Genomic DNA, 15,897 nt, shown 5'->3' with positions numbered 1-15,897 from the left:
CACCAAGCCCAGCAATTTCTACTCTGACTGGCATCAGTTCTCCAAGCTCTCTGGCAAAGGTTCTTCCCAGCTCTGGCATCTAGGATCCTTGAACATGGAGATGTCAGGGACATGCTTTGTGCTCTACCACTAAATTATGTTCATCATATCCTTCTGCCTTTGACTAAGAGAAGATGGAAACTGAGGCTGATGGCTCCTGTCCTCAGAGCCAACCTCAAAGCACTGGTGACTCTTCAGGACCTCAAAGTACAATTTATTATTTATTTATTTATTTATTTATTTATTTATATAGCACCATCAATGTACATGGTGCTGTACAGAGTAAAACAATAAATAGCAAGACCCTGCCGCATAGGCTTACATTCTAATAAAATCATAATAAAACAATAAGGAGGGGAAGAGAATGCACCAAACAGGCAGTATAAAAGTCAGAACAAAATCAATCCATCAACCCATCCATACATCTGTCTGTTAGTTTCCTGAAAGGAAAGGAAAACTATTTTTCCACCTCTCATTGTTATAGAGGTTATATTTGGGCAGAGGGGTGAGGGGTATGAGGGAACATTAGCATTCAGAACCATGAAGAAAGTGGAAAGAATCCAACACACCTTCTATTTCACCTGTCATTCTTTTCAGGGGGAAATGTCAATGGCTGACTCAAATTTTACTACAGGAGAAATACTATAGAATTAGACCATCGTATCATATTATCAGCTAAACTCATGAAAACGAGCATAGCAAAGTTATGGTAATTACAGATAGCTAGATATGCAAACAAGGTGGAGCCCTTCAGCCCAAATCTATTCCTGATGTGGCTTTCTGTGTGTGACAGGTTATTGACAGCTATTTCAGCAGGCATTCTGCTCACACCATCTCCTCTCAGTGAAGTTAGGATCATTCAAATATCCTTAGGAATAGGCAACATGGTTTCCTCCAAAAGTGCAACAACTATAGTTTGCAATTATATACAGGTCACACACAAGTCATGAAAGTAGTTCATCCCACCCACTCTCTGGCTCTATGATTATTATATTTATTTATCTGTTTACATTTGCAGCCCACCTTTTTTCCAAGGAGCTCATCCATACAGATTCACAACCAGAGAGGTTGGCTACACAGTAGAAACTTGCCCCAGGTTATTTAGAGAGGTTTATAGCAGAGAAAAGATTTGAATATTGGGTTTTCCACATCCAGGCGCAATCCTCTAACCTCTGAGTCACACACTGGCTATCTTATTTTTCTGCGGTGAACAGTATCTATAGACCTCAGCTGGGAGATGAGGGGCTTCACTTGAACATTTTCTATCCAGATTTAGGAACCCTGCCATTGTTTGAGAAAGAAGCAGTCAAATGCTTGGCAACATCATACAAAAGTTGGGAAACCAGACTCACCTGAATTCATTTAAGGCATCCACAATCCTGTTATATGCCAAACTCCGCTGGCTGGCATCAGCTGATCGACGGCTCATTTTCATAGCCTTGAAAAGAATCGTTAAACATATAATCAACATCAGGTATGGCAACAAAGAATGAAAAACAAGTCATGTGCTATCCTCTATCTAAAGTGTACCCGGACAGGCAAACAGGGTTTGTTTTTTTGTACCAGGATAAAGGTTGGCTCCTTGCCAAGTTTCATATCAAGGTAGAGTTGTGTGCTGCACACATATTTGCATTGTCTTTCTGTTCCACACGTTTGCTTGCAAAGGGCTATAAAGGGGTCCAAAGTTTCCCATACCAACTCCCTCATTGCGGAGCAGTGAGGAACAGATTTAAACAATCCTTTGAATTACTCTACTTGCAGCCAGTAGTAAATGTAATTCATTGTTTCAGTGATAGGATTTGTTCCAAGAGTAAGGGTTAAAACTGAAGTGGAAGTGAGCTACAATCCTTAGATAATTAGGAACACTATTCTCACTTCTGCTGTCATCTAGAAACAAATGACCAGGACCCAATTCAAAGACTTACTGGGTAAGCAAGAAGCGTCACGTGGTATAGGATAGCCTTGTCCAACCTGGTGTCCTCCAGAAGCCCCAGCATTCCCAGCCAGCCTGGCCACTAGCCAGTCAAAAACATCTGGGGAAGGCTGGTGTAAGAGCATATGCACCCTTCCCCTGCTGTACACACTCCACACCATTCATCTACACAATCTTCATCCTGCCCTTTTAAGGGAAGGCACTGCATGACTTGTATCTGCGTGATAGGGGTCCTGGTGGAGCATTCACGTCAGATGTGATGCTATCTGTGCAAGGGAGAGGAGGTGGCACACCCACTCCTTCAACCCACAAAGACACTGGCCTAGATCAGCATAAGCAGTCTTTGCTCAGCAGAAGTATCGTCCCTGGACCCAACTAGACACAATGTTCATTGCATGAATGCAATTAAAACACATGTTGCATAATAGCTGCAGGAACATCTGGGCAACCTCAGGATGGTGGGGAATGGAGTTCAACTCTATTCTCCATGCCACCGCTTTAGGCAAAGAAGCGAAGGTAACCAGGGCTCGTGCTGTTTTGTAGTTATAGTAGAGATATTCAATTTTTTTGATTGTTTCCATATTTTGCCCAAGTGGGTTTGCATCCCAGATTGATATCAACTGTAGGAAATGCAATTTTCGCTCTTGTTGCGTTAGAATGCCCCTTGGTTTGGGGTAGTTGGAAAATACCAAGGTACAGTTCATTAACTGCAAATTCCATGAGGATTTCCCCCCAGGTAGGAGCGTTGGTGCTGATGTTCTTTCCTTCTCAACCAAAGGCTTTTTTTGGGGGGGGGGGGCTTCATGGCCAAGTAATGCCCACGGGTCCTGAATTTCAGTTATATTTACTATGTTGGAGTAGATACCCTGGTTTTCAAGTATCAGTTTCCTCTCTCCCGGATTGGTTATCTGCATGGTCCTTTCCTTCTTTGGGATCAATGGCTGTGCTGCTCTGTTCTTGTCTTGGGCATCCAGTATTTGGAATAGTTTATTATAATTCATTTTAGGCTTGTTTTTACACTTGGATGGTTGTCTCGTATTTTCTGTTTTCTTTCTCCCTTCATGGTTTATAGCCTTTAATTTTTTTGATTTCAGGCCCCTATGATTGGAAGGTGGGATGTTGTCTTTCTTTCTCCTGTTAACTTGGTTGATCTCCTCTCTGCTGGGGTAGGCTGTCTCTGATATATCTGTCACGGTTGTGTTCAAATCACTGGCTTTATAATTTGGTTTAATTCGTTTATGTTCCAGCTTGTCCTCTTTTGCTTGACCACTCTTGACTTCCTTTATGTTTTTGGCCAATACAAAGTTAGTGAGGGTGATTAGTAGGTCCTTACTTTCAGATAAGTAGTTCTTTATTAATGTTATATCCTCTGCCCAGCATCCAAATAGAGCTTTAATCATCTCGTGCTGGGATCTAAGCAGGCTGGACCATACCTGGGGATCGCTATTCCTGTTCGATGGAGAATTTGTATAGCCATCTAATTGGGGGAAAGATAAGTTGGGTTGCGAAGGGGATAGACTACTACCCACTGATATTTGTTCATTCATAGGAAGTATAGCCGTTATCTATACTGTGTTGTCTTGAGATATACAATGGGGTTGTCTATTACCCATTAGACCCTCCCCAACTGTAGAAAATTCGGACGCCAAACTACGTCTGCTTTCTTTTGGGAATTCGGGTTCTGGTGGCATCATTAACATGTTTGGACCCAATGACCAGTCCAAGATCTCATTTGCTGTGGTGGTGTGGGAGTGTCTAGTGTCTTTATTTGTTGTTTTAATTCCCTCTGAGTTAACTGGAAAAAAGCTGGTTATCTTGGATTGTTTGTGTTTATGTTTCCTCCTACGGGGGACATATTCCCCTGTCATTGGAACGATACCCGTTTTTTTGTACTCTCCTCTAGTTAAAACCATTCTGTTATACACTGTGTGACTTTACAGGCTCTGCTGTCTTGTTCAAACTCACTCCTCCACACTCCCCTTTCGGTTATCAAATGTTCAGACACGTGCTGGTGCTAGCTTTTGCAGAAGTAGGGTGTAACACTGGGAGGCTGTTGAGGCCCTTTAGGCAAAGAAACCATATGATTATGGCTGATACAGAATCAGACCTATACCTTTATCTAGCTCAATAGTGTCCACTCCAGACTTTTCTAACCTGGTGTGCTCCATATTTTTGGGACTTCTACTCCCATCAGGCCCACGCAGCATAGCCAACAGTCAGGAAACCTGGGAGTTGTGGTCCAAAACATCCCAGACTAGACCAGGTTGGAAATGGTTGGTCTACTCTGAGAAGCAGCTGCTTTCCAAGACCAGAGGCAGAGGACAATCCCATCTGCTGCCCCAAACTGAGATCATTAACTAGAGACATCAGAGCTGAACTTGGGCTCTTACGCATGCTAGACATGTGCTTTACCACTGAGCTATGACCCATCAAAATTCAGTGTTACTGAGCCTATCTACACACTCGCCCAATACCTCTTTCACAATATGGCCTAGCACTTCTAATTCAATACTAGTATAGCCCCCAATATTGTCATTATTAATCTGGCAAAACCAGATTAGATTTTATGATTTTACTTTACATTGGTTGTTCGCTGCCTCGATGGCTTTTTCCTTTTGGCAAAATGGGCAGTATAGAAATCATCATCATCATCATCAATTACGTGAAATTAAATATTTAAACGGGGATTTTGATTGGAATAAGCAAAAGAAATAGGTGGTGGTGATATTTACCTGCTCTATTGCACTCTTCAGTTTGTTTATATGGCTCTCAAATAGAGGGAAGTGTGAGAAAAAGAACTCATTAAATTTGCTATTTTCTTCTTCATCCTTTGAAAGTGAGAATATCACCCCAATCGCTATCTTCTTTTTCCTGACAATTCCTGGGCTCGGGCTGGCGCTGTCATCTGACAAATTAAAGCTTTCTTCCACCGACCTTTTGAGGGGGGACCAAAAGGTTGCATAGTAAATTACTTCAAAGAAACTGCAAACTATTTTCTAATTAGAGCTTCAACATATTAAGGTGAGCCTCTTTTCTCTGTTATAGAAAAAAAAAAGATAGTAATCTCTGCTATAGCTGATCTTGGACATTATTCTAAACACAGCAACATGGCCTGAGAGTCTTCTTCTCTCAGTCCAGCAGTCTCAGTCCTTCGCCATATTAAGGAATTGTTTGTACGTGAATAGCAACAGATATGTAGGATGTGCTGTTGTAGCTGCCCTCACACTTTTGAATTAACATGAGATGGAGAAAAAAGAGAAAGCTCCACTGAATGTAAATAGAGAATGCAAATAAAATTGAAAGATACAGTAGAGAGGATGAATTTTGGATGGGTAGACCTATTTAAATGTTTAGGTATCCCATCTCAAATGCATAGGGGATTTGAGTAAAATGCAATGTTACTTTTACGTCATAAAAGTAACATTGAATAAGATCAGGGTAAAACATTTTGGGTTAAATCCAATGTTGCACTGGCAGATGTCCGCTAGCACGATGGGATTTTCTCCCTCTCTACTCCCCACTGCAGCCCTCCAGGCCCCACAAAAATCTGCTCCAAAGGGTTTTATTGTACTCTGGAGCAGATTTTGAGGGCATGCAGGGCGAAGGGGAGAATCATCCTTTCCTGTTTCCACTGACGGAACTGCTTCTCTTAGCAGAACGTTACTATTGGATACAACTATTATTATTATTATTATTATTATTATTATTATTATTATTATTATTTACATTTATATACCGCCCCATAGCCGAAGCTCTCTGGGCAGCTTACAAAGATTAAAAAACTGAACATTAAAAACCAATATACAAAATCTAAAACCTAAAAAGCATTATTTCTGTAAACCGCCCAAAGAGCCCCGGCTATGGGAGTGGTATATAAGTGAAATAAATAAATAAATAAATAAACAGATTAGATACAATATCCATTTAAAACAACTATTTTGCATCTGTTAAAAACTCAACATATGCTGTTAAATGCCTGGCAGAAGAGAAAATACTTGCCCTGGCGCCAAAGAGATAACAATGTTGGCGCCAGGCGAGTCTCATCAAGATCGTTCCATAATCGGGGGGCCACCACTGAAAAGGCCCCTCCTTTGTTGCCATCCTCCAAGCTTCCCTCAGAGTAGACACTCAGAGATGTTGAGCATAGTGTATGGGTAGGTTCATGTCGGGAGAGGCGTTCCTTCCGGTATTGTGGTCCCAAGCCATGTAAGGCTAAAGCCAGCACCTTGAATCGGGCCAATTCTACTGTCTTACAAAATCTACCCTTGTTACCATATGAAAAAAGATTTTGGAGGACTTTCAGAAAATACATCAAAACATTGGGTTTTGGGTACCTTTCCAAATAACTACATACATAAGTTCCATACGGAAGTTTGGAAAGCATTTTCTATCAGCCGTAACTCACCACCTAGGGAAGACCCCATTCTCCAAGCTTGTTGTCTGACTGCGACGCCAGCGCCGTTGGTAACTGCTAGCACAGCTTCTGTTTAGTGAAGAGCCCGGAGAAGGAAATGGAGTGATAAGCAGGCTGCTAAGGGATGCTGTGACCATGAGAAAGAGAGAGAAGGACATTATTTCTTTTAAAACTAATCCGTGAAAAGAAACAGTATTTTGTGAATAGTGTTCTAATGTTAACAGTGTGGTCCTGTGGGCAGAGCACCAGTCATCTACCTGGGTTTAATTCCCTGCCAACTCATGAACATGAATCTGGGAGAAGCAGATTCATGCACGCAGCTTCCTGACAACAATTTTGCTTAGATTTTGTCCCCAATTTGTCCTCACTTTACACAAATTATTATAACCTGAATCCAACCATGATTTGTATCAAACATAGCATAAGAACAGCTGTTCTGGGTCAGCCCAAAGTCCTTCTATACACAGAGCGGCCAGCAAAATGCCTATGGGAAGTCCACAACTGGACACGAATGCAATAGTACCTCGTGCTTGGAACCCCAGCAACTGGGATCACAAGCATGCCAATGTGTGCTTTTCTTCCATCTCCCTCTGCTGCAAGGGATAATAGGTGATCAGCAATGTCAAGTGACTACACTAATTAGAGCTGATGTTAGGTGAACAGGTAAATGCCCTGGGTGCTGGATATGGGATTCACTCCGCAGCAGCATCTATTTTTATGTTATCAGCACATGGAAACTTGCTTCTGTTATTAGTCAGCCTTGATGTGTCAGGATCTAGAAATTTAGGACATGACTTGCTGATCTGACAGGGTGGCAAGGGAGATTCCTGGCTGTGCAATTACACCTTTTAAGTGTGCACAGTAAGCACTCTCTGATTGGTGGCCTCCTCCACTATCTTTCACCCTTAGTGCTTCATGTACAAGATCTTCAGTATTAACAAGCCAATTTCAAGAAATCTCAATGATAAAGCACTTTGCACTTCATAAAGTGCTGAATAAGGTATTAATTTAATGTGATTAAAAAAATCCCTGCGTGTTGCAGATTTTTGTCATTACCTATTAACCTAATGAACATATATCAGATACACTGAAATAATGTAAGGGCGCAATCCTATGAAGATAGTTGGCAGCCTCCAAACTTTGCTCTCCAGCCACCCTGCATTTTTGCTAAATGAGCAATTTCACTCATCTGGCAGAGGTATTACAGAGCAGGAGGGAAGGAGGCTGGGGTGGCCATAGGAAACGTTGTAGGGCTAACGCCCCAGTCTCCTCTCCTCTCCCAGAAAGCCCCCTTTCCCAGTCTTCACCCTCCATTTCCAAACACAGAGACATAGCCAGAACTTCACTGGTTACAAGGGGGAAGGGGTGGGACCAGTGAGCATGGTTTCTGGGCCCTGTTTCCAACCTCGGAGCCCAAAAGTTGAACAAACCTATGTCCCCCAAGGCACTATGTCTGGGATTGCTCCCCAAAGCACTGACCATGCTGGTACATGTTGAAGGGAAAGTTGAAGGGAAAGTTGAAGTCATCTTAAGGACTTCTAATTTCAGATGTCCAAAAGCAGAAACAGATCATACTGTATTTACAGAGTAAATGAATATATAGTACTGATATAATGTTTTTATTTCTCTGACAAATACGTTACCAGATCTTGCAATTCCACTGTCTCTGTCTTCATTCAGCTCCCGCCCAGGCATGTCCATAGGGTTGCTGTGAACTATGCAGATAAGGACACCAGTTAACATAAGAATATGAAAAGTCTCTTCCGTTTCATAGTGCTTGGTTTAATTATCCAAATCATGCTGATTGGCTGCATTCATTTAGGACTTCAAAAATAACAGCACAGCACACACACAAATACACACGCACCCATCACCAAGAAAGGCTGCAAAGCTGGTCAAGCCCAAACAGTTGCTTGTACGAGTGGACAGGCAGCACCTGCTCAAGCCTGCCTCTTTATTTCAAAGCAAATGAAATAATAATGTAACGAACGGGAAGTTAGCCATAGAACAAAAGCACTCCATGCAAGCAGTAAGCAGGATACTAAAGAAGAAATTTTTAGCAAACAGCTGCACAATGGGTGCTCTAGGACAAATGGGTTTCGGATTTAGACTTCTATTGCTTCTTCAACTAAGCATGAAGCTATCTGCATTTGCAGCCAGTTCTTATTAAACAGAGAAGTGAAATCTTAGTCACAAGCTAGGATTTCATCTACCAGATCAAAAGCCTCTTGATTGCAATTATTTTAGAAGTCATAAATTTGTCAGATCCATGAAAAAATATATCTAAATCAGCCATGGAAATAAAACTTGGTTAATAGAAAGCAGCAAAAACAACAAAATCACCCTATTTATTTCAGGTTTATAGGTAAATAGTGAAATATTATATTTTTTATGATGGGGTTCAAATTAAACCAGCTAATGACAAACACCCCTCGTTAGGAATTTGCAAGCCCCATCCAAATGATTTCCTAGGGGTTATGGTTTCTTCAAATTTTAGCACCTTAGCATAGCTTTTTCTGCGTGTGTAACTGATGCCTGAGGGTTTGGTTTTTTAAAAGCAAATTTTATTTCCAGGGCCAAACTACAAAATCCATTCAGCTTTGTCACACCAGCTAAACTATCCACACAGCACATAGCAAACCTGCAAAGAAAGAGGCGCTCCGGATCAGGCGGAGCGGACCTTGTTCAGAGAATGCCCGCCTAGGGCTGCAAAGCTGTGAAAAACCTACATGGCAAAACGTAAAATACATATGAAAGAATGAGGTTAGTAAAGCAGAACGGATTTAGGGATGGGGGAGGGAGAGATACAAGCCAACACAAACGCAGACCCACAGACACAGCAAAAACTACACCTTTTACACTTGAAAATAGGAGTTCAAGCTGGTTAACACAGTCTTTTTCAGGTTGAGATAGCACTTTTTATGTAGGCATTTCCTTACTTCACAATAAATCAATACATAGAGGAGGGGAAATTTCAAATTATTTCAAAAACAGTAGCACTCTCATTCACTCCAATTATCTCAATCCACAATTCGTTGTATTGACATAATTCAAAATGTATCTATTTCTAAACTGGCTTGAAGATTTAAATATTTTTGTGACCCGCCCAGAGAGCTTCGGCTATTGGGTGGTATAAAAATGTAAATAAATAAATAAATAAATAAATATTTCAGATGGACCAGTGTGTGTATGCATATGCACAGCTTGCAAAAACAATGGAGAAAAATTGGGGAGAAACAGGAGGGTTTCTGCCATTTTTTTCATTCCCCTCCCCCATCTTCACCCCAGGGCCTTCACATTAAGACCTACGTGTATGAGAAACACTGAGCTCAGAGGCAGCAAAGCACTTTGGCAGTTTAGTTCAATTTGGTTCCCTCCCCACAACAGCTGCTTTAAGGATGAAAGACAGCCAGTGTGGTGTAGTGGTCAAAGTCTTGGCCTAGGATATTCCAGGTTCTAATGCCACCATAGCCATGAAGCTCACTGGGTGGTCTTGAGCCAGTCACCAACTCTCACCCTAACTTACATCACAGGATTGTTGTGAGGATAAACTGGCAGGGGGGACTTTCTCTGAGCCCAACCCACCTCCTCAAATGGCTGACTGACTGCAGGCAAACGGAATGGCAAAAGAGTCCTGCTCTCTGAGCAGTTCTTCAAGGCGTCATATTTTCACTAAAGCAAATGGAAGCACCTTCCAATCAGCTCCCACCTGCTTTAACAAAAGCATTCACGTGCCTGTGACAGATAGATGTTTCCCTTTTTCTCTTCCATGAGAAGAAAAACCTCAGGTCTGAGTTGAAGGAAAGAGGAACATTCCTGTGTTTTCTCTTCTGATAGGAGAAACATGGGAAGTGGATCCTTTGATCGTGGCCTTCAAGTTTTGATCACCAGCAGCATCAACAACAGATTTGCTGGGACCTGGTTCACCAAGGACATCCAACTGTGTGGGTGGACTTTAATATTCAAAAGGCTGCATTGTCCTACAAGGCTTGTTTCCTTTCTTTTCTTTCTGTTCATCAGTTGTCTTCAAAGGAAGGTAAGCGTAAGGACTAACTGTTCCACCCAAAAGCGGGTGGGCTGGAAAAAGTTGGCTTGTACACAGTATCCTACTAAAGCACACAGTAATCTTTTGAAGACCAAGAGCTGGCAAGGATCAATGGGTCATGAGTATTCTTTTTTTATTAAATTTAGTTTCTAGAAATGTTCTGGTTACCGATTAACTCTTTTTTGCTCTGCCTGACTCTTCGTTTCCTCTGCTTTAAAACGTGAAACTGTAAGCCAGCACTGCTGAGCGGCTCATACTTTGGTGCAAGTTCATTATAAGTACAGTTTCCTCTTCTGAACATTTTATCACTGGTCATATCATGCCACACTGACATCATAGCAAAATACTCATACCTCCTGACATAAAAAGTACCACCACATTGTGCCAAGTAAGGTAAAGAGTTGGAACCAGTGACATTTTCCCTAGGCTCTTCACAGTGCAAACAAGGGACTGTAACTTCATCTCACAAGGTAGCAAGTGTCTAGTACAGCCTCCCCTAACCTACAACTCTCAGTTGGATGGGGCATGCTTGGAGTTGTACTCCAATACATCTGGAAGGCCCCAGGTTGCAGAAGGCTGCTCTAGTAATACCCATCAGAGATTTTCCCTGTCAAAATCATCTTTATGCATACTGGAAGACTACCACTCTTATCAGGATATTTGGACTATCCACATGCACATAATTCACTTGGCTGTTTTGCACTAAAAAACTGATTCACCAGTCATTTCCATTCACATTATATCTTTGATGTCACACCAGGAGTTAAGAGTGGGGGGAAAACAAGGCCTGTACAATTCAATATCCTCTTAAGATGGCATAAACGAATAAAAGCCGTTTATGTATGCTGTACACAGCAGCTATAGTGATCTGTGCTACTTTCACATTTATGTAAATGACAGAAATATTAATTAGATACCCTTTGAAACTCATTCTTAAAGGCTGTACTAAAAGCAACAAGAGATCACCGTAAATCCAACCGTATAGAGACTGCTTCACGTGGAAAACCACTTGTGCATAGTGCCTTACCAAGCAGAATGTGCTGGCCTTACTATGCCCCTGCCTACAGTCAGGGCTGGCGCTACCATTAGGCCAACTGGGCAGCTGCCTAGAGCACAGACCTTAGAGGGGTGCAGTACTGCCCTTCAAGGGTCACAGTTTAAAACAAATTAGCTGTATAAAACTGGTTTGCAATTTTCATTTGGAGGTCCAGCATAAGTCACCGTTTGTCAGTTTGAATGTAACAGCAAATGATGGGAAATAAGTACAAGGCTTGGGAATGAAATGGAGAATTTGAGGAGGGGAAGAATTATTCCCCCCCCTAATTTCCCCCCAAAATGGAAAAAATGAGGGGCGGTCCCTGAATTTTTCCAGCCCCCCCCCCCTCTTTTCTGATTTTTACCCAGGCTTTCACATATTTAATCTGAGCATATGAATAAAGTAAGAGAAAGCAGCATGAAAGCATCTGGCATGTTCCCGATCCAGTAAACCAGAGTTTGGAGAGTCAGGAACATAAAATCATAAGAACATAAGAAGAGCCATGCTGGATCAGACCAAGGGTCTATCTTGTCCAGCACTCTGTTCACACAGTAGCTAACCAGCTGTCAACCAGGGACCAAAAAAGCAGGACATGGTGCAACAGCACCCTCCTACCCATGTTCCCCAACAACCAGTGTATGCAGGCTTACTGCTTCTGATACTGGAGGCTGCACTTAGCCATCAGGGCTAGTAGTCAATGATAGCCTACTCTGCCAGGAATTTATCTAACCCCCTTTAAAGCCATTCAAATTGGTGGCCATCACCACATCTTGTGGTAGTGAATTCCAGAATTTAACTATGCGCTGTGTGAAGAAGTACTTCCTTTTATATGTGCTGAATCTCCCACCTATGAGCTTCATGGGATGACCCCGGGTTCTAGTATTATGGGTGAAGGAGAAAAGGGTCTCCCTATATACATTCTCCACACCATACATAACTTTGTACAACTCTATCATGTCTCCATTCAGCCTCCTTTTTCCAAGCTGAACAATCCCAGCTGTTGTAACCTTCCCTTTTCTGCACTTTTCCCAGCTCTACAACCTTTTTTTAGGTGTGGTGACCAAAACTGTAAACAGTATACTAAGCGTGGTCACACTATAGATTTGTATAAAGGCAGTATGATACTGGCTGTTTTATTCTCAATTTCTTTTCTTATAATGCCTAAATGGAGTTTGCCTTCTTTACAGCGGCCGCACACCGAGTGGAGATTTTCATCATGCTGTCCACCACAATCCCAAGATCTCTTTCTTGTTTGGTCACTGCCAGCTCAGATCCCATTAGGTTATACTTGAAGTTGGGTTTTTTGCCCCAATGTGCATCACTTTACACTTGCTTACATTGAACTGCATCTGCCATTTGGATGCCCACAGTCCCAGTTTGGAGAGATCCCTTTGGAGCTCTTCACAATCCCTTTGTGTTTTAACAACCTTAAATAATTTGGTGTCGTCGGCAAACTTGGCCACTTCATTGCTCACTCCTAATTCCAGATCATTTATGAATAAGTTGAAAAGAATTGTCCCAGTACTGATCCCTGTGGGACCCCACTATTTACTTCCCTCCATCAGGAGAATTGACCATTTATTCCTACTCGCTGTTTTCTGTTCTCTAGCCAGTTACTGATCCATAAGAGGACCTCTCCTCTTATTCCATGACTACTAAGTTTGTTCAGGAGTCTTTGGTGGGGGACTTTATCAAAAGCCTTTTGGAAGTCCAAGTAAACCACTATTTGCCTCAGTTCCTCAGACCCCCTTCCTGAAAACATCAGTTCAGATCCTTTTGCAGCTCCTCACAATCCCTCTTTTGTTTTAACCACCTTAAATAATTTGGTGTCGTGGGCAAGCTTGGCCACTTCACTGCTCACTCCTAATTCCAGGCCATTATGTCTAAAGTTATTCAAACCTTTCCTTGAGATGCATTCTAAAACAATTAGCATGTGGCAGATAGGAACCACCTGAAACCGCTCCATGAGTATCTTAAGCAAAGTGAAGAACTTGTCTAAATACCACGGAACACCAGCACAGTCATGTTGATTGTGTGGAAGCAGCAAATGGTACAGTGTGCCACAGGTGTAAAGAAATCACTTTAGTTTTATACTCTTGATCTTCAGCCACCTATTAAAAGCTTGTCTGTTTCTAAAAGCTGGACGATATTGATTAAAGAGATAGCTTAAAAGGGTATTTGAACACATGGTTCATTTACGTATATGGAGCAATCCCACTGGTGCTATATATAGGTTCACTATGGATTGACCTTTTAGCCAGCCAGGTTGATCGGCTTTTAGATTGTAAGCCTGTGGGCAGGGACTGTCAAGAAATACTTTTGTAAGCCGCCATGAGAGCCTTTTTTGGCTGAATGGCGGCATAAAAATACTTAAATAAATAAATAAATAAAATAGAAAGCCAAATACGCCATTCTAAAAGATTCCGCCCAAACAGATGGCAGAGAGAGCAGGAAAACGTAAATAATATAGCCTGTGGGAAAGGAGAGGGTTTTGACAAGATCATCGTATTGTTCTATTTTTTGTCACAATGCAATTATGGAAGATTAATTAGACTGCTAGGGAACACCTGCATGGTTAAGGGCACCTAACTGCAGCAAAAACAAAGAAACATAAAAAACACCAGTGAAAATAATCATGATTAATAAAGCTCATTCTTCACATTTATTAAGTAATACTTAAAACAACTGGCAAGGAAAAATCATATGTTTGGATCCAGAGGAGACCTGCAGGAGCAGAAAGGCACACTTCCACTGGTGCATGTCAATGCTACCAATTTCTCCTGATTTCCCTGCCCCACTGCAGCCCCTAATGTTCCATCACACGCTCCTTATAGAGAACCCCTGAGCCCTCCGGAGCAGCTGTTGGAGGAGTGATGGAGGCTGTGGTAGGGCCAGGAAAGACCCATTGTGCAAGCAAAGTTCTGCTCCTTTATCTCTGAATCCAACTCATAAAATATTAGGAAGAACCAAGCCAGTCTTGTTCCCTGAGAGCAACTGAATTAGCATAATCTAACAAGGCAATAGTAGTAGTAGTTATAGTGATGATGATGATGATGAGAATATCTGTATAGATGAAGAGTACTTCACATGCATTGTCTCCTGTTTGGGACAGACTTGTACATCCCCTGAAATCACATATGCGCAGTTTGGGGACACTCTATTTCTAGCTTTGTTACTAGAGCAGAGGTGTTGAATTTCTTTCAACTAAAGGGCAAAATTCCATTTAAAAAAAAACTTCTCGGGGACCGCAGTACAGTGGAGAGCAGAGCCAAAGGCAAATGGGGACAGGTCAAAATATGAAAGATCGCAGCATGTTTTAGCTTAAAGCTCTTACTGTCAGTAACTAAGCCTTAAAAGAGGCATTTCAAGAAACCACCAATGATCAGCAGTTGGGGACAGGGCGTGTGGCCATCTGGCGAACCTCGGAGGGCCGGACTGAGATTCCAGGTGGGACAGATTTGGCCCCTGGGCCTGAGGTTCAATACCCCTGTACTACAGGCTTAGGTGGTCTTGGTGGCCTGGAGTGCCTTTTGCCAGCTGTGGCTATTTGCGGACTGGAATAGTCTGAGCCACATGATCCATGGCATACCAGTTCTTTAAAATGTGACTTCACAATTTGTGGAAATGTGTCTGAATTTATCAGTCTTCAAAAACCTTGTGATACAAATATCCTGAGGAAGTCAGCTTCTACTTACCTATGTTCCCAAGCAGTCCATTCATAATTGTACTGTGATCTGGCTTTAGAGTATTGCTGTCCTGATTAATGAACTCAAGACTGTCTTGAAGCCTATACCGAAAAACAAATAAAACAAAAAACCAATCATTTGTTGTTATATCATCATCATCATCATCATCATCATCATCATCATTATTATTTTTTATTGTTTGTGCTCTGCACATACGTTTTTTCTCTCTTATGACCTATGATTGCAAACTAGGAAACTCGAAGAAAAAGGGACAAGGTCATGATAACTTTTCTTCCAGCTGAAGCCAATGTGATCTGAGGCAAAGCCCCCACCCCCTCCTCTTCACACCCACAATTCACCCAGATCACACACTGTTTCTAATAAACTCACGTGTTTAAACTTCCATAGATGCTGCTTCCAGTTCGAGCTGTAAAAACTTTGCTTAGCATAAGCTGTGGAGGGGAGCTGTGAAACGAAGAGAGCGAAAGAGTGAAGATGTTACCATGGAACAGTGCATCTTGATTTCTCTCTGCATAATTTGGCATCACTTCCATAATTACGGGAGTTGCACTCCAACACCCCTGGAGGGCATCAGGTTGGGCCACTCTATAAAGCAGAACACTGGAGTCTTGAACATCTCAGGCGTCCTTCACTGCTAGGCAAGGAGTCTGACATTTTCCAGAAGAGTAACCCTTTTTTTTCAGGTTGTTGTAGTAAGAACAAAAGAGTTCTATGGTCCCTTAA

At 42.0% G+C, this 15,897-nt stretch overlaps 1 protein-coding gene across 4 annotated transcripts in view; it reads right to left on the bottom strand.

Annotated features, from left to right (window-relative positions):
• FNIP1 (folliculin interacting protein 1) overlaps nt 1–15,897 on the bottom strand; it is a 103,593-nt gene that overhangs the window by 19,282 nt on the left and 68,414 nt on the right. For 3 of the 4 annotated variants that reach the window (XM_063120727.1, XM_063120726.1, XM_063120729.1), the window contains exons 5-11: nt 15,544–15,618; nt 15,163–15,254; nt 9,028–9,111; nt 8,030–8,101; nt 6,378–6,513; nt 4,705–4,906; nt 1,392–1,477 (exon numbers count right to left, since the gene is read on the bottom strand). In XM_063120727.1, coding sequence (XP_062976797.1) covers nt 1,392–1,477; nt 4,705–4,906; nt 6,378–6,513; nt 8,030–8,101; nt 9,028–9,111; nt 15,163–15,254; nt 15,544–15,618 — 747 coding nt within the window. The remainder of the gene's footprint in view (nt 1–1,391; nt 1,478–4,704; nt 4,907–6,377; nt 6,514–8,029; nt 8,102–9,027; nt 9,112–15,162; nt 15,255–15,543; nt 15,619–15,897) is intronic. The other variant, XM_063120728.1, reaches the window with a different exon arrangement.

The sequence above is a fragment of the Elgaria multicarinata genome, chromosome 3 (assembly GCF_023053635.1).
Source record: "Elgaria multicarinata webbii isolate HBS135686 ecotype San Diego chromosome 3, rElgMul1.1.pri, whole genome shotgun sequence".
NCBI lineage: Eukaryota > Metazoa > Chordata > Lepidosauria > Squamata > Anguidae > Elgaria > Elgaria multicarinata.
The sequence above is the reverse complement of the archived record's forward strand: the minus strand, read 5'-3'. Positions and strand labels throughout refer to the sequence as shown.